Raw genomic sequence first — 22,366 nt, 5'->3', positions numbered from 1 at the left:
AATAGTAATACGAATTGTTCATAATAAACTGCCTGTTCATTTCAAAATAAAATTTAAAAATGGCCTGTTCCTTTTCAAAATAACTGGATAATGCAGTGTAGATATTAATATTTTATTTTTTTATTTTTAAGTAATAACATTCTTCCATTGTAAGTATAATTATTATATAATCAGTTACAAATGGTAGCCTATATTTCCATTATTTCTTTGATTGAAGATGCAGATTCCCTTTTGATTTTGTACATTTCTTATTACATATGTCTAGACATCTCTGCTTGCAATTCACTATTGTCTTTGAGTTCACTACCTTGAAGCTAACAAAATCTTTATGAGAGTGGTCCAATATATATCAAATATACATTTATTCTGATGGCCATTGTAACTTATGAAAAAAGACTAATTATGAAATTTAATTGATTGACAAATGCACAGTACTTGCTTTTTGTTATAGCTGAACATATGCCTCTTCCCTTACCATTTCCCCCTTTTAAGTGAATGATTAGTATTAAGTGAATGTCACTTTGAAATGAAAAAGTTGTACATTCATGTTGTAATAATGACATGCATGATTTCTTTTTATTGTTGGTTTTGTTTTCTAGGCTACGATGGAACAGTCCAAGAAATCGTCATTAGTAGTTGCAAGAAGTATTCTTAACAATAAACTTATCAGTAAAAAATTGGAGAGTTATCTAAAGGTTAGCATAACATTTTATCCCTGATACTTTTAGATGTGCTATTTTTGCAGCATACTACTGATGTTTATATTAAACTTGTGCTTATTTTCTCTTTTTTGCACTCAAATTCTTTGTTCTTTCTGTATCTAATTTTTGTTTCTGAGTCCAGATTCTTAGTTTTCTATTTCTTAGATTCCATTTTTATTGTTATAGATTTCAGCTTTAATAGTGCGATAAATTCCTTTACTGCTAGTTATTATATGCACATTTAGCTCCAGTTTTAAGGATTATTGCCATTTAAATTTAAGCGTACTTGGTATTTCTCAATTATATTTATTTTCCTATGAGAATGTTTTTTTAAAAAAATGAATGTCACCTAATTAGAATAAAAACTAAGAAATATGTTGGCTAATGTTTATTTATTTATTAAATTGATATGGTGCCCATTTCATTGTGAGCAGCTTTGGGATGCTCATGTACATTCTCTCTTTTCGGAAACTTTACTTCAGAGCATTATCAAGATGTGCTTTGGTTGGAATGTCATGGTTTCCAAAATAGATCTATTCAGACATCAACCACAAGGGCCATTTCACAAACTAAATCTGGAGAGTATCAGCATTCTGCCAACATTATCAAAATTATTAGAGAAACAATAGAAATGCATAAGGAACCTAATAATTCATACCAGGAAAATGGCAGTTAGTGCCATCTACATGGCAGTTAGAGATTGGATGTAGGCATTCTGCTCCACTAAGCTCACGCTACATATAAGATTATGCCATTTATTGCCCAAGTTAATTTTCAGATCTGCTTTGAAAACGTTAGCAGCATAACTATTCAAGAATTCCAGCTTTTCCTTCCTTTCCATCCAATATGCATCCCAAATCTGGAGCAGAAACTTCATTAATCTCAAAAAAATCTCCTAAAACAGATCTGCTTGTTGTGGTTAAACGTGTTCTATTGGCCATCAGTGGAATTATGCCATTTGATTATTTTCAAGTGTCATTTCCACTGCATTAATAAAAATTACTAACACCTCCAACTACATATTTTTATAAGGTACCTTTTTTATATTTCCGGGCATTGATAATTTCTGACTAAAATGTCCAAAACTCAAGACAGTATTGTATTTTGTAGGGTGAGAATCCCTTCACAGATGATCCTGAAGAGAAAGAAGAACATGAAGAAAGTGAGGCAGGAACAAGTGGGATCATTGAGGAAAGAGCAGCTGAAGGTGAAGGAAACCTAAATGAAGAGCAAAGTAAAAGTGAAGACAATCCTTCTGAGGAAAATCCAGTGACTGACAAAAGTGCAGAAAATAAAGGTGATGGAGAAGAACTACAAGGACGCATGGAGGAATGCAATTTGACCACATCTCAAGAAGATTTTGCTACTGAGCAGAATCCAGAACATGAAGAAAAAGAAACAGAAGAAACACAAGACATTGTACCTTCAGAGGAGATGGAACCACCTGATGAGTGAACTTGAAAAGAAGGTTGAATCATTTTGAGACTCTGTATTAAATCTTCTAAAACTATACCTGTATTTGTGACACACCATGGCACGTGGCTTTTGGTTCTCATTGACCTCACTTTCACCTAGTTAACAGCCTTTATTTGTAAAGTGTTTTTGAAAATAGCTTTTTTAACCAAATTTTCATTGTATTAGCTAGATTTTGTGCAGTACAATTTTTAAGTGGCTTTGTACTAGGAAGTATACTTTTTTTAGTAAATAATCAAAATTAAATTTTGTTAATTGGCTTATACCGTGCTAAACCTTGGAAGGATAAATAACATGTAAATTTTCCCATTTACTTTTGTATATAGTTGAAAATGTTTTAGTTCCATAGCTAGTCTTGTCTGAAAATGTCAGTAGCAGAATTCTGGGTTTTAAATTCTGCATGATTGGAATATCTTCCATGCAAGTGTAGCATTCTTCTATCTTTTTACTTTTAATATACAAAAAAGACTTTGATCAGCACAATAATTTTGCAGTGCTTTTATTTGAGAGGGAACATTTGCAATAGTTGGTTATAAAAAAACTATTAGGGCTAGATGTGTAAGTTTCCTGACAGAAGCAGCAAGCTTATCAATTGTGCAGAAAGCCTCAAGGAGAAATAAATGCATTCTGGCACTTTCCAAAAATACAATTTCTATTATTCTGTTTGAGATCAGGAGGATTTCTTAGTTTCTGCTTATTTTAGATGGATATTTTGAAAAGGAAGTCTGTAGCAGCCCAACAAAAAAATCTACTGATGAAGAGTGTTACAAAACATTAAATATTCCCTTCAAAGCAGTTCTTCAAGTTGTCTCATTTTAAATCCTCCAAATCATCCCTACTACATTTGCCAGGAATATAATATTGCTTCATTTCTTTGTTTATTAAGAATTGCAGGCATTAATCCATAAGTTTATTTCAACTCTGAATTGCTTTCCAAGCAATAGTGGTACAGATACTGATATTCTTGTTCATGCTCAATTTATTATCCTTTCATTTCTCTTTACGTACATGCCTTCTTCCTGATCAAGCAATGGAACCTGAAAATATTCAGTGGACATATTTTTCTGGAAACCTGCTACATTAGCAAAGAGAATGGTGAGTGAAGGAATTATTACACATTGGGTGGAGGCCTTTCTGCCATATAATACTTCTTCTTCATTAAGACTCAAGAACCAAATAACTAGTGGAGAAACATGTAAAAGTAAGTTTTGTTAGTAAAAACCATTTAGCAATGTATTGAACTGACATAAATTGAAACATTGAAAAAATTTCAACGTATTGCTTATTTTTAATGTACTCAAGTGTTCATAGTAGTAGCTTTGTCTTGTACTCAATCAAGTTGTAGATAATAATAAATTTTATGAATGTTGGGAGTACTGAAATTCCAGTATAAACTTGTATTTATATGTATGGGCTCATATCTTAAGGTATTAGCAGTTGGGCTGAACAAGGAATGAGGAAGTTTACAAAACAGCTTTGGGGTATTAGGTTTCTGGCAATAACTGAAGAGACAGGTTGCTAATACAGTACTTGAATAAATATCCCATCTTCTTGCAACATTTGGACTCACATACATGCCAGTGGTATGTTTTTGCAAAATGGTATCAGCTGCTATGAGAATTTTCTTTACATCAGTCTGAATAATGTTTATCAAGCCACATGTTAGTTCCAAATGAATAGCACTTACCATTACCTTAGAATAATTCAAATGCATTATTTCTTGGACTATTAGTCAATTTGTAGGCAAATTTATTCATTATGTATTGAGATAAACATAAAACAAATCTGTATTTTCATATAACTTTACAATCAGGATTGTTCTTTTTATTATTATATTTTTATCCCATCTTTTTTATATATAACTCAAGGATGCAAACTAATTCTCCTGCCTCCTATTTTCCTCACGACGACTCTTTGAGGTGGGTTGGGCTGAGCGAGTGAATGATTCACCCAGCCACTTTTCATGCCTAACTGAGGCCTGGAACTCTAAGTCTCTTTGGTTTCTGATCCAGCACCTTCACTGTTACATCATACGGGCTTTCCAGTTTCTCTCTCTGGATTGGGATATTTGTACAGTGCAGTTTGCACTGATGAAGGATGCTAACTTTTCCCCAGTATCTGATGTTTTCTTCCTTTGACCCTGTGCTCACCTTCTCCTCTCTTCCCCCCCCCCCCAAATATATTCCAGCTGGGACATAAATCTTGGAGAGGAATCCCCTGTTTGAAATAAGGTACAATTAGATGGAAAGCAGTTAAATAGAATTATTGCGGTTGGGAATTAACCAGTTACTTTGTAGATCCTTATCTGCAAATGATGCTTTGATACTCCAGTTACATAATAATAACAACATAATAAAGTGTTAACTCAGTTTTTCTGCCCAAGACTATTTTGAAAATTTGAATCTGTATACTTGCAAGAAAATGCTAATTACAATATACTGACTTTATTCCAAATTACATAGGCAGATGATTGCAACTATGTTTATTCAATTAAATACATATTCAGGAATTTCCTGAATAAATATGTATAGTATCTGGCCATGGGTTAGGCCATTGCTTTCCACATTGGATTTTGAGTTCAGCCCTTTTTCTTTCATTTAGGAGTAGCTATTTAAGTTATCTATAATTGTTCTATGGAACCATTATTAGAACTCTGTTTTCTAAATTGCGATCTGGAGAGTTCAAAAGCACATTTCTAAACCACTATACTCAAAGTTAAGAAATTATTGCGCTGTTATATATATGTATTGTTGCAAAACTGGTATTATTATTGATAGGAGAATCAAAGAAATAGTCTGTCCTATTCTAGCCTCTGGAGTTAGTTTCCACATTCCTAGAATCTAAAGGAAACTTCCATTTTTCTGACAGAATTTCTTCTGTTGGAGCAGGTTGAAGATCAATATAACCTGCCACCCTAAAATCTCTTGCTTGTTTACCTAATTTGTCTAGATAGTTGGAAATATTCTGTAACACAATTTGAGGGCATATAAAGTCTGAAAGATGGAAGACAACAGTCAATAGCCCAATTTTATAACTAATTGTGCTTATTTGTCCATGGTTTTCTTAACTTCAAAGGAAATATTACAGTAACCAGTTTGTTTTGCTTGCTGTCTATAACCGAAATGATAGAATAATTTTCTTTTATGCACTCTTCATATTCACATAAGAATTTCAATTCATATTGGTATAAAGTGTTGGTGTTCTTCAACTATTAGATTCTGAATGAAAAAAAATGTAATAGGAATATTTGTAATGCCTTTTTCCTATGAATTACAGTAGACATTGTAATTAGCTGTCACTGAACAGATATCTCATGTTTCATACATTTTTGATCTCAGGAACTGTTTACCTATGACATAAGCGGCTTAGGAAAAGGCTTTCAAATTTTATCTTCCAAGAAAACTGCGGGGGGAAAAAATCAGTGATTGACATAAGCTTTGAGGATTTAATCAAAGATATGCTTTTCGTCATTAGACAACGCAAGTGATTTTAAAAGTACCATTCTGCTTGTGGATTTTTCATGCACCCATTCTTTTGCAATTTTATAGAGTTGATGTTCACATTACTTTGATTGTCTATATTATTTTAATTGAGCCCGACTGACAATTGTAGAAAAACACTTGAGAAATTGATGGATTAAATCTTTTGAGAAAAGAGGTTTAAAAGGTCATATCTCTGGAACTGGCCCAAGAAGCCTGTTAAAATGGAGACCAAATGTAAGTCATGGTAGAGTAGCAAGGCAGATTATAAGAGTCAGGAGAAAAATTTGGCTGTTCTACTTTTGTAGGAATAGATTGATGGGCATAAGAAAGGGCTTATAGTGGCATAGCTGATTGGTGGAGCAGCAATTCTCCAGAAGCTCAGGTGTTCTCCTGGGCCAAACAAGAGACTGATTTTGTCTCAAGTTCCAATTGTTTAAAAATGATTCATTGTATAAATGTACTCCTACTTTCATATAACACATACTATAAAAATAGGAGGGGAGAAAGATCTAAGCCTTGAGGTACCTGACATAACAAATATTGGCCATAAAAAGGCTATCAAAATGATGCCTCCCAATCCTTATGGACGGTCCAACAGGTTTTATTGTATGTTATACCAATATTGTCAGTGATAATACTTACAGATGTTAAATCAGTAGCTACAACACCAGTTGATAAATCTATTTTTAGTGACAAATGGAGACAGGTTTGGAATTTTGTATTGTAGATTTTGTGTGTGTGTGTGTGTGTGTGTGTGTGTGTACATAGATTTTACAAAGCTTGCACATTCACAGATCTCTCCCATGAGAAATTCTTGCCTGGAATCCTGGAGAGCCATTGGCAGTCACTTTGAACAAAACTAGAGGCGGATTGACCAATAGTCCTATGCAGTATAAGGCATTTTCCATGAGTAACAAAGTTAATAAAATACTTCTCTAACCATGTAAATGGGACTAGACGTGGGCAGAAAGTAGTTTCAAAATTTAGCACCCACATCCAGGCATTTCCTACTGCAACACACGTTAAGGGGGGGGGGGAAACGGTTGAGCTACATAGAAAATTACTTAGAAAAAGGCTGGGGTCACCTGACATTTCCTCAGCCTATCTTCTGCACCACGTTGTTAGTTGCGAAGTTGTGTCCCACCTATGGACAACGTTCCTCCAGACCTTCCTGTCCTCTACCATCTGGAGTCCATTTAAGCTCACGCCTACTGCTTCAGTGACTCCATCCAGCCACCTCATTCTCTGTCGTCCCCTTCTTCTCTTGCCCTCAACCTTTCCCATCATTAGGCTCTTCTCCAGTGAGTCCTTCCTTCTCCTTAGGTGGCCAAAGTATTTGAGTTTTAGCTTCAAGATCTGGCCTTCTAAAGAGCAGTCAGGGTTGATCTGCACCACATACTGAACCATAAAACTGATTGCAAAGAGTATGTTCACGAAACTCCTTTCAAATATAGTAATTTATAGGTCAGTGTGTGAACAGAGACGAAAAATAAAAGATTACAAACAGCGTTATAAAAAATTGGACCACCAAACAAGGATAGGACTAGGGCAGGGGTAGGCAACCTCGGCTCTTTTATGACTCGTGGACTTCAACTCCTAGAATTCCTGAGCCAGCATAGCTGGCTCAGGAATTCTGGGAGTTGAAGTCCACGAGTCATAAAAGAGCCGAGGTTGCCTACCCCTGGACTAGGGAAAGGCGAAGTACTAACCAGCAAAATAACCGAAGCCTTTTTATGAGAGCTCATTGGTCCAAACTGCCAGCAATACCAAGAGACACGTGGACTTCACGCAAAGCAATGTCAACCTACCCTCCGCCCCGAACTGTAAAGCAAAAGACACCTAAAGCCCTCGAGGTTACATCCATACAAGAAAGCGGAAGCCATTCAATTGTCTACGGCGTTTTCAATTATTCGCAAGTAATAAAAGCGATCTTCAGCCCGCCCTTGATTATTCGCTGTTCTCTGAATGCTTATAAGCGCTCGCCGTTTTGGAAGGCATCTACAGAAATGGGAACCGGAAATCCTTAGCAGCAAATAGGAAAGCTCTCCGGGCGTCGGAAGGCGTCGAACGTAGATCTCCAGCGACGGATAAGCTAACGAGCGGCCAATGGGAGCGACCTTAATATGGGGAGGCGGGAGCAACAGGCATTGTAAGTTTAAACGCCCGGCCAATAGAACTTCGGAAATAAGAGGCAGAAGCCAATCTGTGGCGGCATATGGCGCTCGCGCAGTCGGGTGGTGGATAACCGTGGTGTGGGAGGACGACGGCAAGTGAAGCCATGGATCAAAGTTACGGTGAGTCCTGCTTGTGGAGGCAACCGCGGCGGATGGATGCTCCGGCGAGTGCAGGGGAGCTTCGGCCTTTGACCGAACTGGTCTCTCTTCTCAGTGACGTAGCAGCACTGCCAAGTCGCGGAGCCCCGGTGTCGGTGCCTTCTTTCTCGGCCAGACGCCGGCAGCGGTGATTGGACCTGGCGCTTGTCCCTCACCACGTTCCGCTTGGGGACTGGAGTGCCATTTGGCCAGCGAGGCGGAGGGTCCGATTTCCCACCCCCCCACCCCACCCGCCTGCTGTACCGTGCGAGAAAGGAGGACCGAAGTCCTATTTCTAAAGACGACACAAAATGGCGTGGGGGAAGTTCTGCTCGCGATAGCGCTCTTCCTTCCTGCCGCGGTGGTCGATGCCTTCCAGTTTGTAAACGGCGGCTGGGGAGGTCTTGCCTCTCCGCTGACGACGCTTCTGGCTAGAAAAGAAGCGGACTGGCTCGGTCGGAAAGCTCAACGTGGCCCGCGTTGGATTTCCATAGCGACATGAGAGGGGGTACGGTGGGGGATGACAGGAAGGGCTATCCCTCGAAACCCTTCCCGTAGTGCAGGGGTAGGCAACCTCGGCTCTTTTATGACTCATGGACTTCAACTCCCAGAATTCCTGAGTCAGCTCTGCTGCCTCAGGAATTCTGGGAGTTGAAGTCCATGAGTCATAAAAGAGCCGAGGTTGCCTACCCCTGCCGTAGTGTGTTACGGGTTGCCAACATGCCCAGTAAGAGTGTTCATAGGCCATCCTCTGCTTCTACCTATCTCAGAATACAGAATAAGAGTTGGAAGGGACCTTGGAGGTCTTCTAGTCCAACCCCCCCAGCCGCCACCCCACCCCCACCCCCGCTCAGGCAGGAAATCCTATACCATTGGTAGGCAACCTCGGCTCTTTTATGACTCATGGACTTCAACTCCCAGAATTCCTGAGTCAGCTATGCTGACTCAGGAATTCTGGGAGTTGAAGTCCATGAGTCATAAAAGAGCCGAGGTTGCATACCCCTGTCCTATACCATTTCAGACAAATGACTGTCCAGTCTCTTCTTAAAAACCTCCAGTGATGGAGCACCCACAACTTCTAGAGGCAAGTCATTACACTGGCTATTCTACCTGTCAGGAAGAACAAACTTGCCTTGCCACCTCGTTTTTTCCTGTCAGGTCCCCATGATGATGTGTTCATCTTGTCCCAGTCCTAAGTAGCCTTTTCGGGCTTGTTTTCACACTTTCCAAGGGTAGGCTCAAGGAGTGTATAATCGGTTTTGGTTCATTTTGGAATTCAGGCAGAATAGGATGAAGGGGAAAAAAACAAAATTTATGCTGGTGTAGTTGTTTGCCAGTTCAAGGATGAATAAATAAATACTAGAGTACTTCAACTGAGCAGTGGGGGAAACCCAAGATCTGAGGGCTCTGCGACATTATAATGGTAGCAAGTCCTATATTAACTCTAAGTCACCAATTTGGCCAGCTGCATTTTAGCCTAGCAAGTTGAGTAAACTCAAACTTGTGTGGTTAAGATATGGTACAGTGCGTAGAAAATTGTTCATTGTGAGTATTTTGCAAATATATTGTATATTTGGTTTAAAATGTCGGGAGTTTATTAAAATGTTTTATTTGTAAACAGTGTGACTGTTTAGGGAAGGGAGAAGGAGAAATAAAATATACCAAGGGAAAAAAGAGAATACTTTTTAAAATGTAACTTAGGAATATGAGCGTGAGCTTAAATGCCGTGAGCGTGAGCTTAAATGGACTCCAAAAGATGATAAGAGGACAGGAAGGCCTGGAGGATCGTTGTTCATGGGGTCGAGATGGGTCGGACACGACTTTGCAACTAACAATAAGGAATATCTGCCTACACGATTATTTTTTAAAAAAGTATCCAAAGGCTTAGATCAGAGGATAACCTTCAACTTTATTAAGTCATATTTCATTCCAGGGGTCTTCAAACCTGGCCCTCTTATGACTTGTGGACTTCAACTCCCATAATTCCTCAGCCAGCAGGCCTGGCTGAGAAATTCTGGGAATTGAAGTCCACAAGTCATAAAAGGGCCAAGTTTGAAGACCCGTTTCATTCTGTTAAAAGTATGTTCAGATCTTGGACATATAGTAGTAGTATATAGTATATACTATATATAGAATAGTATATAGTAGTATATCTTGAAGATAAAGCAGGCAGCATGAATATAGAAGCAATGATAATTCCTATGAAACTGTGAGTAACTACCGGTAGATATTTTTAGTACTCATTGTAGTGAAACTTTTTGAATGTTAAACTTACTCCTCCTATGAAGTGGATTCTTACATCTGATAAAATGGGTTTTAGTGTAGAAATCATTATAACGAATGTGATTGGTATCCAAGGCAACAAGTACCTCGATCCCTGCCAGATGCTTGTACTACAGCTTCCACAAACTTTTTGCCAGTGGTGATGCTAGCTGAATACAATATTGAAATCCAAGATGTCAGTAAGGCATTCTGTGTTATTAGATACTATATGATACTACATAATGGCTGAACGGTTTAGGATGAAATGTAAAAAAATTGGAAATTCTCGCTCTTGCTGCTGTTTCTATTTCTTTGTTACATAACAATTTTAGTGATGTTCTTTTGCAACATCCAATATAGTTATACCAAAGAGTGCACCAAATGTGTTTGTATGTGCGCTCTCTCTCAATTTTTTAAAATTTAAAAGCAGGCAAGAATCGTGTTCAAAGTTAATTTAAAAGGTAAAGGGTGCCAACCAGCTCCATGGCTGCACGGCCCTTTGGGCTCCCTGCATGGGGCTGAACAGCCATGTTTTAACTCATTTTCAAAAGGCCAAGAGAAGATTGCTGCCTCTTCTATATATTTGTGTATATACACACTATCTCTGTCTATGAGTTCTAGTCTCCCCATGGCACAAAGCCACTTAGATGATCTTGGGCTAGTCACTTTTTCTCAGCCCTAGAAAAGAGGCAATGGCAAATTACTTCTGAAATACTTTACCAAGAAAACTGCAGGGATTTGTCTTGGCAGTCTCCCAGAATAGGACACGATTGAACTGAAGGGAAAATAAATATAATGCGTGTGATTTTATGATAGTTTAATGTTCTGAGGTACTTTACTGAGAACCAAATGTTAAAAGAGTTACACCCATAAAAGCAGGAATATTTACAGTCATGTTTACAACTATTTGCACTGTGAATATACATAAGAATCAGTGATACTAATTTCTTAGAAGAAATTGATTTTTTTATAGAAAATGTGAGAATTACAATTCTGTTGCAATTTTATTTAGCATATTACCTTGATTTATGTTACATAAAGTACATAATCCAATAGAAGAGAATATATTTAGCTCAGGATTGAACTCTGCCCTTTGGTGCCCTTTGAGCTTGGTCATTTGCTTGCAAACATTACCCAATTAAGTAACATCAGTGCTAGTGAATGTGAGGTTTGCTCCCTGTTTATGTAAAGTAACCTTCTCTTCCATTGTTGATGGAGATGTGGTTTTCTCCTTGGTAGTTCCTTGATTAGAGCACTGACAAGAAAATAAAAAAGCTAAGAAGGAAACAAAACCCCGGAACTCATCATCTGTAGCAACCAACACACAGATAACAACAGGCAGAAAACAATACCCAATGAAATACCAAGGAGAAAACAACACCCTGGCAGGGCAAGCTATTGTACATTGACAGAGAGTAAACCCCACATTCCAAGTATTACCTAGTCAGGTAATGAAATACCTGGAAGTTAACAACCAAGGACTCTACAAAGTACTTAGTATTAGTTTTATACGTTCAAGTATTTTCTTCCTGAAATATTCATTTAGTATAAAATAAATTGTTTATTTTGTTCCCATTCAGAAGGATTTTTGGTTCTTTTCATAAGAAACCTTGGTTCCAGATAAGGGTTTATTTTTATATATTGTACGATGTTGTTGTTGTTGTTAGTTGCGAACTCGTGTCCGACCCATCGCTACCCCATGGACAACGTTCCTCCAGGCCTTCCTGTCCTCTACCATCTTCTGGAGTCCATTTAAGCTCACACCTACTGCTTCAGTGACTCCATCCAGCCACCTCATTCTCTGTCGTCCCCTTCTTCTATTGCCCTCGATCTTTCCCAGCATTAGGCTCTTCTCCAGTGAGTCCTTCCTTCTCATTAGGTGGCCAAAGTATTTGAGTTTAAAGCTTCAGGATCTGGCCTTCTAAAGAGCAGTCAGGATTGATCTCCTCTAGGACTGACCGGTTTGATCGCCTTGCAGTCCAAGGGACTCGCAGGAGTCTTCTCCAGCACCATAGTTGAAAGGCCTCAATTCTTTGGCGCTCAGCCTTTCTTACGGTCCAACTTTCACTGCCATACATTGCAACTGGGAAGACCATCGCCTTGACTATACGCACTTTTGTTGACAGGGTGATGTCTCTGCTTTTTAGTGTGCTGTCTAGATTTGCCATGGCTTTCCTCCTGAGGAGCAAGCGTCTTTTAATTTCTTGGCTGCAGTCCCCATCTGTGGTGATCTTGGAGCCCAGGAAAATAAAATCTGTCACTACCTCCATTTCTTCCCTATCTATTTGCCAGGAATTGAGAGGGTCGGATGCCATGATCTTGGTTTTCTTAATGTTAAGTTTCAAGCCAACTTTTGCACTCTCCTTCTTCACTCGCAACAAGAGGCTCTTTAGTTCCTCTTCACTTTCTGCCATTAGAGTGGTATCATCTGCATATCTTAGGTCAGACATGTCAAACACAAGGCCCGGGGGCCGGATCCGGCCCGCAAAGTGGTTTCATGTGGCCCGTGAAGCCATCCTGGAAACAGTGAGGGAACGGCCCCTACTGCCTTGGCCCTGGCCCAGAGACCCTCCTTCTGCCAGAGACCCTCAGATCTGTCCCACTCCTGCCCAGGCCCCCATAGGCACCCTTGATGCGAACGATGTAGAGCTGGCCATGCTCACCCAGTAAGCCACGCCCATCCAGTAGGCCATGCCCACCCAGGCCATACCCACCCGGCCCCCTGAGAGCAACTGCAATGCTGATGCGGCCCTCAATGAAATTGAGTTTGACACCCCTGTCTTAGGTTGTTGATATTTCTCCCGGCAACCTTAATTCCAACTTTAGATTCATCTAGCCCTGCCTTTCTCATTATGTGTTCTGCATATAAGTTAAATTGTACGATATGGACCTAAATTATTTTTTAAGTAAAATCTTCCATATTTCAGGATTCTTGGTTTACTCATTTGAAAGAGTTCAATTCAGATAACTCTTAATTCTTACTAATTGTTTTGGAAGCATGATTGGTTAATAAGCATTTGTTTAATAAGATATTGTAGGCCACGTATGTTACTTTCAGAATTAGTTCCAGAGGATTGAACAAAATGTAAGTGTGCATAACCTTGGCATTTGGACTGATTTCTGTCTCTACTATTTTATTGGTAGCAATGGAAAACACACAACTTCCCAAAGGCTTGATTCCTACCAGATACACAAAACGTATTAAAGATAAACCTCTGAATGGATATGGAAGATACAGAGCAAGTCTTGAGAAATATACTGTGGAGGTTTTTTAGTTTATTAAAACATTAAACTTTTCTTTTACAGGTTATAGTTCTTGGGGTACTGACAACACCAATACTCATGGTAAGAAAATAAATACAGCTACACTTGTAAGTTGATTATAACCATGACTATTTTAAACCTGGGTCACAGAATAAGAATTATTTTGATAGCATGACCTTTCAGTATCAGAATACTTTCACAGGCATATATTGAGAGTAATTTCCTTTTGGGCTTATTAGATTAAATAGTTATAGTTTATATGAGTTTTCTATCATGCTAATTTCTATCAGAATTTATATAAATTAGAGCTTTGATTTTATATAAAATAAAAATATTCAGCTGTTGCTTGACATGTATCATTTAACTTCCCTTATATAGGAAGGTTGTGGAAGAACTTGTTTCACTAATTCTAATCTAGTGTTAATTTCTGATTTTTCTAATATATAATATGCAAACTTTTTGCCATGGAATACAAAAAAGAATAATGTCATATTTATTCTAATGTGAATTTTCCAAGCTGCCCCCCAGTGCAAGAAAGAAAGCCTAGTTGATCAGGCTGCTTGATGTGGTTTCAGAAATCACATGGGATACTTTCTAAAACTGATCTTCAGTTTTACCAAGATTTTAGCCACTGGTGACAAGCAACCCACCTTACACCAGAGTTCCCCAACCTTTCTGGCTTTGCAGACCGGCAAAAGTAGTGGGGGGAGAGGGATAGTTCCGCACAAACAGCCAGCAAGCACAAGTGCAGTTTCATTTGCACAAGCAGCGAGTATGCACACATGCTGCAGCTTGTGCAAGTGGGGATGCGCATTGGTCACCTGCCATTTCTGTGATCCTGTTGCAAACAGCTCACGGTCCAGAGATTGGGGACTTCTGCCTTAGACCACATAGGGCTTGTGCAGATTCTCTCTGCCTGTTTATCTTGGAGAGCTCCCTGGTTTTCAGAGGAACAAGGAGATGAAGCAACATAACAGATGCCTAGAGCATCACAAGAAGACAAAGCAAGTCTGACCAAGCATGGGTAAGAGACTTTATTAAGGACTACTTTGTGGTGATAAGGGTAGTAAAAATATACTTATTTTTCTGCCTTTGTTGCATCCACAAATAGCCACTTGACCACCCTATTTTGGTTGACTTAATCCTTTCTGAGCATGGAGATGTTGGGGGAATCCTTGCATGGCTGCTGTAAGTTTTATTTTTATTTCTCAAATTTCTACATGCCCATCTAACTTGGGTGATTCTGGACAGTTTACAAACATCATAAAATAATATAAAAATGACTAAAGCACAATTTAAAATTTAAAATCAAAGAAAATTTACAAGTTAAATAATAAAAATCAAAGTTAAAAAAATTAACAAGACTAAAATGTTAACAAGGCAGAGGGAGAGCCCTCAAGCCACCAGCCATCTTGAAGATGGCGAAACACTCTTAGATACCAATGCTAAGTGGCAGAGACAGGTCTTAATACAAGGTCTTACAGGTGTTAATACAGTATTTCTAGAAGGCAATACATTTCAGAGAAGACACTCTTATATTCTGCTAGTCAGAATTCTTTAGCTGATAAAATCCGTAGCAGTCCCTCCCTGCCTGACTGGGTGGGACAGGTTGACATAATTGGAATGAGACAGTTCCTCAAGTAACCTAGTGCCATCCCATGAAGGGCTTTAAAGGTGATAACCAACACGAATTGAACCCAGAAGCAAACTTGCACCCAGTGCAGATCACAGAGCAGAGATATTAACTGAGAGGTCAAGACAGGCCAGGATGGATGCACTAAACGCCCCCCCCATCCCATTCTCACCAGAGGTCATCCAGAAACGCATCCGGTACTATTTCCATCCCATATCTGTGCCTGAAATCTGACTGGAAAGGGTACAAATAATCTATCTCATCCAGGATCCTCTGGAATTGGAGCACAACCATTAAAGATACCTGGCCTCTGGCTATATTGAGCCTATGAAATAACTGGTGCCCAGTCTTGTCCGGTTATATCAGCTGAGTTTTATCTGATTTCCCTAGGAAGTGGCCAGGGTCCTTGTCTATGAGTTCTGCATGAATGGTGGTTAATGCTTCTTTGTGGGAGGAGATGGCACAACAAAGGAGGGAATAGACTGTCCTCTCCTCAAGTAATCTCCGCTTACTTGTGCAACTCTATCCTGGGCCGCCACTGTGCTTCGTCAGTGCATGGATGCCGTGTGGATCAAGTTTGGGAAGAACCAGCTTCAACTCAACCTTGACAAGACTAAATAGCTCTGGGTTTCAAGAGTTCCCTGCATTTATTAATTTTCCATCAATAGCTTTATGGGTTAACAATCCCCCAGGGCAGAGTTGATGCACAATCAAGGGGAGAGGGGAATCTCCTGGATTCATGGCTCCAGCTCAGGTTGCAGGTGGCAACCATAGCCAGGAGAATCTTTGCACAATTACATGTTAAACGCTGGCTTCCAACCAGCTTCTGGGTGCAGTTCAATGTTGGATATCATTTTTAAAACACTATATGCCGTGGAGCCAGGTTACCTGCAGGACCACTTATTTCCAACATTTTGAGCTGTCCTGTCAAGTTTGGGTATGTTTGAATCCACTTAGTGAAGTAGCGGCACTTGATGGGCCCCAGGGAGTGTACTTTTTCTGTCATGGGGCTTGTAAAGCAGCCTCCCTCTGGAGATACAAATAGCCCTGACCCTGTTAGCCTTCTGGAAGGCTGTGAATATTGGCAGTTCCCCAGGCTCTAAAGTCAAAATAAGGTTAGTGGTGTTTGGGCCTAGTCTGAATGTGTTTGTATGAGTTGATAATGAAATTTTACCCATTTTTTTTCTCCAATTGATTTATACATTTGGGCTGAAATATGTATTTCCGTTCTTTGGATAGATGAATGGCTATGTACATTTGATAAATAAAAGATTTTGATGTATTTAAGGTAGAAATAAACTTTGTCTCTGTGTCTCATTAAGGTACATATGCCACAAACATGGGAAGTTGGCAAGGTATGTGTTTTGTTTACTTTTCGAAAGTTTTGTTTTTCACTGAAGGAGAATCAGGCATTTCTCCACTTTTTTTAAGAAATAAAGTGATATCCACTTTACTTATATAAACTACATAAATCCACGTCTCTCTCATTTTGAACTCTGTCCCAATATATTAACTTAGTGAAATAAGATCAACGTATAGCAACGAGGCATCCCTTTCAAAAATTTCAATTTTCAGTGCAGAATGATGAGATAGAACATTTGGAAAGGGAAGGTGTGGCAGTGGGTTCCAGGAAGGTCTCAAATTCATCAGGTGTCTGCTGGAAGGGACTGGATTTACCAAAAGGTGGATTATGACCCATAGCTATTCTTTACCATCTCATTGAAATATATATGGGACCATAAATATTGCTCCGAATAAATAGGATTATTTTGTTATACTAAACTTTAAAAGTTCTAGTGTGACAAGGAGGCTAATAGATGCCATCAAGATATGTTGGACATATTTTGGTCCACTGTAGTTTATAATGTTGTGTTTTACCCTTAGCAACATAGAAAACGAATGGCCCAAACAGACCAATTGGTCCATCGAGTCTTGCCTTTTGAGTTTTTCATTTTTGTTTTCTTTTTTTAAAAAAAAATATTTTTAATTATTAAATTTTTATTTATTTATTATTACTATTTTTATTTATTTTTAATTTTTTCTTGGATGACAAAATATATTTATCCCAAGCATGCTTAAAGTCAGTTACCGATGATTGACTCTACTGGAAGTTGGGTCCAAGCTTCCACTAGTCTTTCTGTAAAGTAATGCTTTACTTCCTAACATTACTTTTGAAATCCTTTCAAAAAGCTATGTGTGAGATAAATGTTCTTTTATGAACATTTATGACAGTTCTGTGATAGTTATATTTTTGAAAGTATAATCTCTACCTGATACTGTAAATCTATGGGCATATCATTTAACACAGATTCTGGTCTTAAAACAATGAACAGTATTCAGCTAATAAATATTTTTGTCTGTTTTATTAGAAGATGTGTATGATTTTTGATATGGTGTTGATTTCCATTAATTTAGGTGCAAGCTTGTAAGTTCTGTTTTTGTTTGATTGTGCAATCTAGACTTATCTATTTTTTAACCAGGTTATGAAGGGTATGATTATTATGGTGCTCAAGCCAGTAATACTACCACGGGTCCCACATATAACTATGATGCTGCTGTTCCCCCAACTACCTGGAATACTTCTAAAGCTTCTGACATGACAATTGGTACTAGTATGCCAGTTGTAAATTACAATACTGGAACACTGGAGGCAGAAAACTCTGATTCCATCATAGCAAAAATAAACCAGCGTTTGGATATGCTATCAAAGGAAAACCCTGGCAATGCTGGAGAAGGCATGGAAGATCAGGGAAGGTAATTTAAATTTTATTTTTAATCAATTTTTAAGAACCATTTTTGGTATAGTGATTACAGATATCAGGCTGGAAACCAGGAAGCTTAAGTTTTAGTCCCGCCTTAGGCGTGAAGGCAGCTGGGTGACCTCAGACCAATCATTTCTTTTCACCCCTAGGAAGGCAAAACACTTTGAAAAATATTGCCAAGAAAACCAGTTCTCCCTCCCTCCCTCTCTGACTTGTGATAATAATAATTGCTATTTCATATATTGATATTAATAGTGGTATAGTCCTTTAGGTTTGATTTGGAAGAAGTGTTTCATAATACTTAGGGTGCAAATGCTGCACTGATAATTGATTACATAACTTTAACCATGAGTCACATTACTGGTTTTGAGCTTGCCGTCCTGCATATTTTGAAGTGCCTTTTCCAAATCAAATCAGAATTATTGCACTGTTTCAACCCTTAGTAAGTAGTGTTCTGCTTTTCCAGATATATCATTACAGCCTTTTAGAATAATAGTCCCCTTAAAGTTGCTACCTGAGTTTTTTTAACAAAATTAAATATAAATATTATATAATATTATTTTAAAATAAGGAAACTGTGGGAAAGGAGAAATAATCCATCTGAACGAATTTCTTGGTCATAGACCTTCCTTTCTGACCCTTCAGATAACTCAATTGGTAGCAATCCATGGGGAAAAAATGGAACTGCCAGCATGGTGTAGCAGAAAAGGTGTTGGAAGGTCCAAAGTGAGCCTGGAAGTTTGCATCGGACAGATAATATCTTCAAGCCAACCTATCAGAATAGTTGTGGAATGAAATGAGGTGATAGAGTATTCCCTATACTGCCTTGAGCAAGATCCGACTAGAGATTTACTTTTCCGAGCTTTCATACACGTGCTGGAACCCATCTTCAGGGAACTTCTCTCTGTTAGAATACATGCTTTATGCCAGGGGTGTCAAACTGCCGGCCCGTGGCTGGACGCATCATCTGGAAGCCACGACCACCCCATTGCCGGCAATGGCGAAAAGGCGTTGCACGACGTCACGTGACATTGCAAATTTGACATGTCTGCTTTACGCTGTTCTATGTGGCGTATTTACGTGGCACCTTCCTATTGATTGATTGGTGTGTTAATGGCTGGCAATTGGCTGTTGTTTCCTTGGGCTGCTAAGCCCTCGGCTCCTAAGTACCTGATAAGATGGTGGTAAATCAGCATTCCTGGTGACTGACAAGGGACCCATTTCCCAAACTTCAATCAATTCCCTGGCTGTTTTTGTACCTGCTTTGCCAACAATCTTAATAGCTATGAAATTGAATGTATGTCTTTGTTCATTGCAATGTGAGGTTATCAATGAGTTCGGGTCTCCTCAAGGTCTTACTGCCTTGAGCACCTGATAAAAATATGGAGTGTTTACTCATAAATCTTATGTATAAAACTGTTGTCCAATACATCAGATGACTGATCTGTTTTGCCTATGTTATGAGTTCTGACTGCTTAGAGCTCCAGGCTCTCAGGTGCAGTTCATTCTCAGCCTAACTACTTCAAAACCTGTCAGTGATTGATGGCTGTGATTTCTGCACATGACAGATAATCAGCTGTTGAATAGACTGCATTGTTACAACTAAACTGGAACAATCCCAGCATGGGAATTGGTAGTTCTTTAAAATCTCTCTTAGCTGCTGACTAGATTCTTTACTTGTGATACAGCTCTTTCAGATTTGAATCTTTTGAATCATACGACTCTAGAGCTGCAGTACCTGACCGTGATCTGTACAGAACCAGCTATAACTATAATGAAGTTGGATTAGATCGGAATGATACTTTTGGAAGTCACTATGATGCTCCTGGTAACCGCAGAGAACAACCTGGTAACAGAGGAAACAACTATGGTTTTGTTAGAGGGAGGGGCCAAAATCGAGGTCGTCCAAACACTTTCAATCGTGACCGCTTCATGCCCTCAAGTACAGAACGGCTGTCTACACACTGGAATGAAATGAATTACATGGGCGGGAGGAATATGGGAGGACCTGGACCTAACAGGCTTCCATCACTCTTTTCTCGAGCACTGGTCCCTGAGTATAGGGATTATGGTGATTATGGAGACTATGGCGACTATGGAGAGTATGGCAACTATGGGGATTATGATTATGGCATGATGGGAATGCAAGGAATGGGAAGGATTCCTGGGAACATGCCCTATGGATTCAGCAGGACACGTGGCAGAGTAAGTTTAACAAGCTAATACTAGGAACTCTCATAGCTATTTTAATAATTATATATGAGATTACTTTAGTAAATAAGAAAGTTGTGATTGGCTTATCGTTTTTACATTGTCAAATGCACACAAGCTTATTTTTTGACTTTCCTTGGCAATTTTTTAATTTTTCATCAGAAAAGAATAGCAAGAAGCATTCTTAAAATATTCTCTGGTACACTGCTGGTGTCAATAAGTGGGTCAAGAATGTTTTGTTCAACTTGTCTCTAGCCCAAGAGGAGAGCTTTTCGTGGTCGTCTGGGTGGACGTTCGGATAACGAAGGTGGGTTATACAAGCGGAAACAACCCCAAAGTGGAGAGGAACCAGACAGCAAGCAGGCAAAGACAGAAAGTGAAAGAGATGACTCTGACAATGGTAAACATTCGATTTTATTTTGAGATCTGGATGCATTATTTGCTGACCCTAATACCTAGCTTCTAATCTATTATAATATACCTTGGCAACATCCCCATTCAGTATAAATGCTTCTCTGAAACTCAGAACTTCATAGCACTGTCATTTTTTTTATAATCTAGTCATTTTTAATAATCTCATTTTTCATAGCTAGATGAAAATAGTTCATAAAGGAGATCTTGTGCAGTTTTTAATCGGTTAGTGAGAAACAATGGTACTATTGCTTTAGACTGATACTGTTATTTGGACCATTGAAGAATAGAAGCCATTTATTCTCAGTGATTTTATATCTTATGTATTGACAGATGATGGTGAAGAAGACAAGTCAGCAGATGAAGGAGATAAAGGTGTAAGTAAATTTCCCAAATAAGAAAAAAAAATAGTTTAATTTGTTGTTTTTTAACATGTCTTTGAAGCTAAAGTTATATAAATATTGTTTAAGTTACTCTATTGATAGAACAAGTGTGAATAATATACAGTATGTTCATCATGGGCCATATGCAGTTTCTAAAACCATTGAAATTATAACAGTGCAATTTCCCATTTTTATTTCTTTAAACCTTTTGTTTCTTAGAAATTTAATGTCCAAGAAATATACAGATAGACCTTATTTAATCACTTGTTCAGCAACTGTTCAAAGTGGTTACCGGCACTGAATGGGGGGTGGGGGGGTTTACAATTGGTCCTCATTGTGATTGTTGCACTGTCCCTAGGGTCATGTGATTGTAATTCATGAAGTTGGCACCTGGCTCGTAATTATGTCACAGTGTTCTACAGTCATGTCTTTTCTACTACAACCTTTACCACCAGCTTTTGACAAACAAATTCATGGGGAAACTAGCAGGAGATTACAAATGATGTTCATGTGATCACATGTGATTGGTGCATGATTCAGTTAATGATGGCGGGTGGGACACCCAGAACTGCTATCATATGTTGGTGCGGTCACATGACATTGCTCTTTACCACTGTGTTGTTTAGTACTGGAGCACCTGGCCCCAGTTACTGTCAGTTAAGCAAGGACTACCTGTAATTCAATACAGAGTAAAAAGAAAGCATTTGCTCTTCATAGCACACAGAGTAATTGCTTCATTCTTTTTTTAGATTTCTAATTTGAAAGATAACATGATCAAGCACAGCCTCCAGATTTGTTGAGGCTACAACTCTTATGTTCCAACCAACATGACTGTAATTATGCTTGCTAGGAATTTGAGGAATTGTAATTCTTGTGCATTCTGAGAATGCTACAAGTCACGTGCAAAATCATTCTGTCTCCAGAGATGAAATGTCTTGAAAAGTTCCAGCTCTGGACCGTGTTGCTCTGGACCACGGTGAGAACAGCTGGATCAGCTGCTTGAGGCAGCATCATTATCTACAGCAGGGCTTTTCAACCTGTGGTACGGGTACCACCTGTGGTACATTGGCACCTGGCAGGTGGTACGCAACCATCCTAGAAAAGTGGTAGCAGGGCAGGGGAATGAGCTGAACCGGTGGCAGCACCGCACAAGCCTGAGCAAGAGACGGCTGGAGCTGCAGGGCTGTCAGGGCTCAGCGGAAGCGCCAGGATCAGCGCCAGGCTCCAGCTGGAGCTCGGCATTGATCCTGGCACTTCTGCTGAGCCCAGAAGAAGCACCGATCAGCTGGAATGTTGCAGCATCTCCAGGGTCTTGTGATTTACATTCAGATGCTTGGCAACTGATTCATGTTTATGAAAGTCACAGTGTCCCAGGGTCGTGTGAAGTGACCAAAACCTGCTACAACCACCCAGCAGACGGGGGAAATAAAAACCAAACACCCCTACCCCACCCCTGCTGCCAATCCTCAACA

At 39.1% G+C, this 22,366-nt stretch overlaps 2 protein-coding genes across 5 annotated transcripts in view; both read left to right on the top strand.

Moving 5' to 3' along the window:
* The window catches only part of AKAP8L (A-kinase anchoring protein 8 like), a 50,672-nt gene extending 47,700 nt beyond the window's left edge, over nt 1-2,972 (top strand). For all 3 annotated transcript variants that reach the window (XM_083353598.1, XM_083353600.1, XM_083353599.1), the window contains exons 12-13: nt 600-695; nt 1,812-2,972. In XM_083353598.1, coding sequence (XP_083209724.1) covers nt 600-695; nt 1,812-2,156 — 441 coding nt within the window. In that variant the 3' untranslated portion in view covers nt 2,157-2,972. The remainder of the gene's footprint in view (nt 1-599; nt 696-1,811) is intronic.
* A 4,849-nt stretch (nt 2,973-7,821) lies between these two features.
* Nucleotides 7,822-22,366, top strand: part of AKAP8 (A-kinase anchoring protein 8) — a 38,863-nt gene continuing 24,318 nt past the window's right edge. For both annotated transcript variants that reach the window (XR_014491361.1, XM_083353906.1), the window contains exons 1-7: nt 7,822-7,950; nt 13,537-13,575; nt 16,450-16,482; nt 17,608-17,881; nt 19,578-20,094; nt 20,356-20,500; nt 20,845-20,886. Coding sequence is in view for 1 of the 2 variants with exons in the window: in XM_083353906.1 (XP_083210032.1) it covers nt 7,935-7,950; nt 13,537-13,575; nt 16,450-16,482; nt 17,608-17,881; nt 19,578-20,094; nt 20,356-20,500; nt 20,845-20,886 (1,066 nt within the window). In the remaining variant the exon portion in view is untranslated. The remainder of the gene's footprint in view (nt 7,951-13,536; nt 13,576-16,449; nt 16,483-17,607; nt 17,882-19,577; nt 20,095-20,355; nt 20,501-20,844; nt 20,887-22,366) is intronic.

This window comes from Vipera ursinii, assembly GCF_947247035.1.
Source record: "Vipera ursinii genome assembly, chromosome: 2".
In the NCBI taxonomy this organism is placed as follows: domain Eukaryota; kingdom Metazoa; phylum Chordata; class Lepidosauria; order Squamata; family Viperidae; genus Vipera; species Vipera ursinii.
The sequence above is the reverse complement of the archived record's forward strand: the minus strand, read 5'-3'. Positions and strand labels throughout refer to the sequence as shown.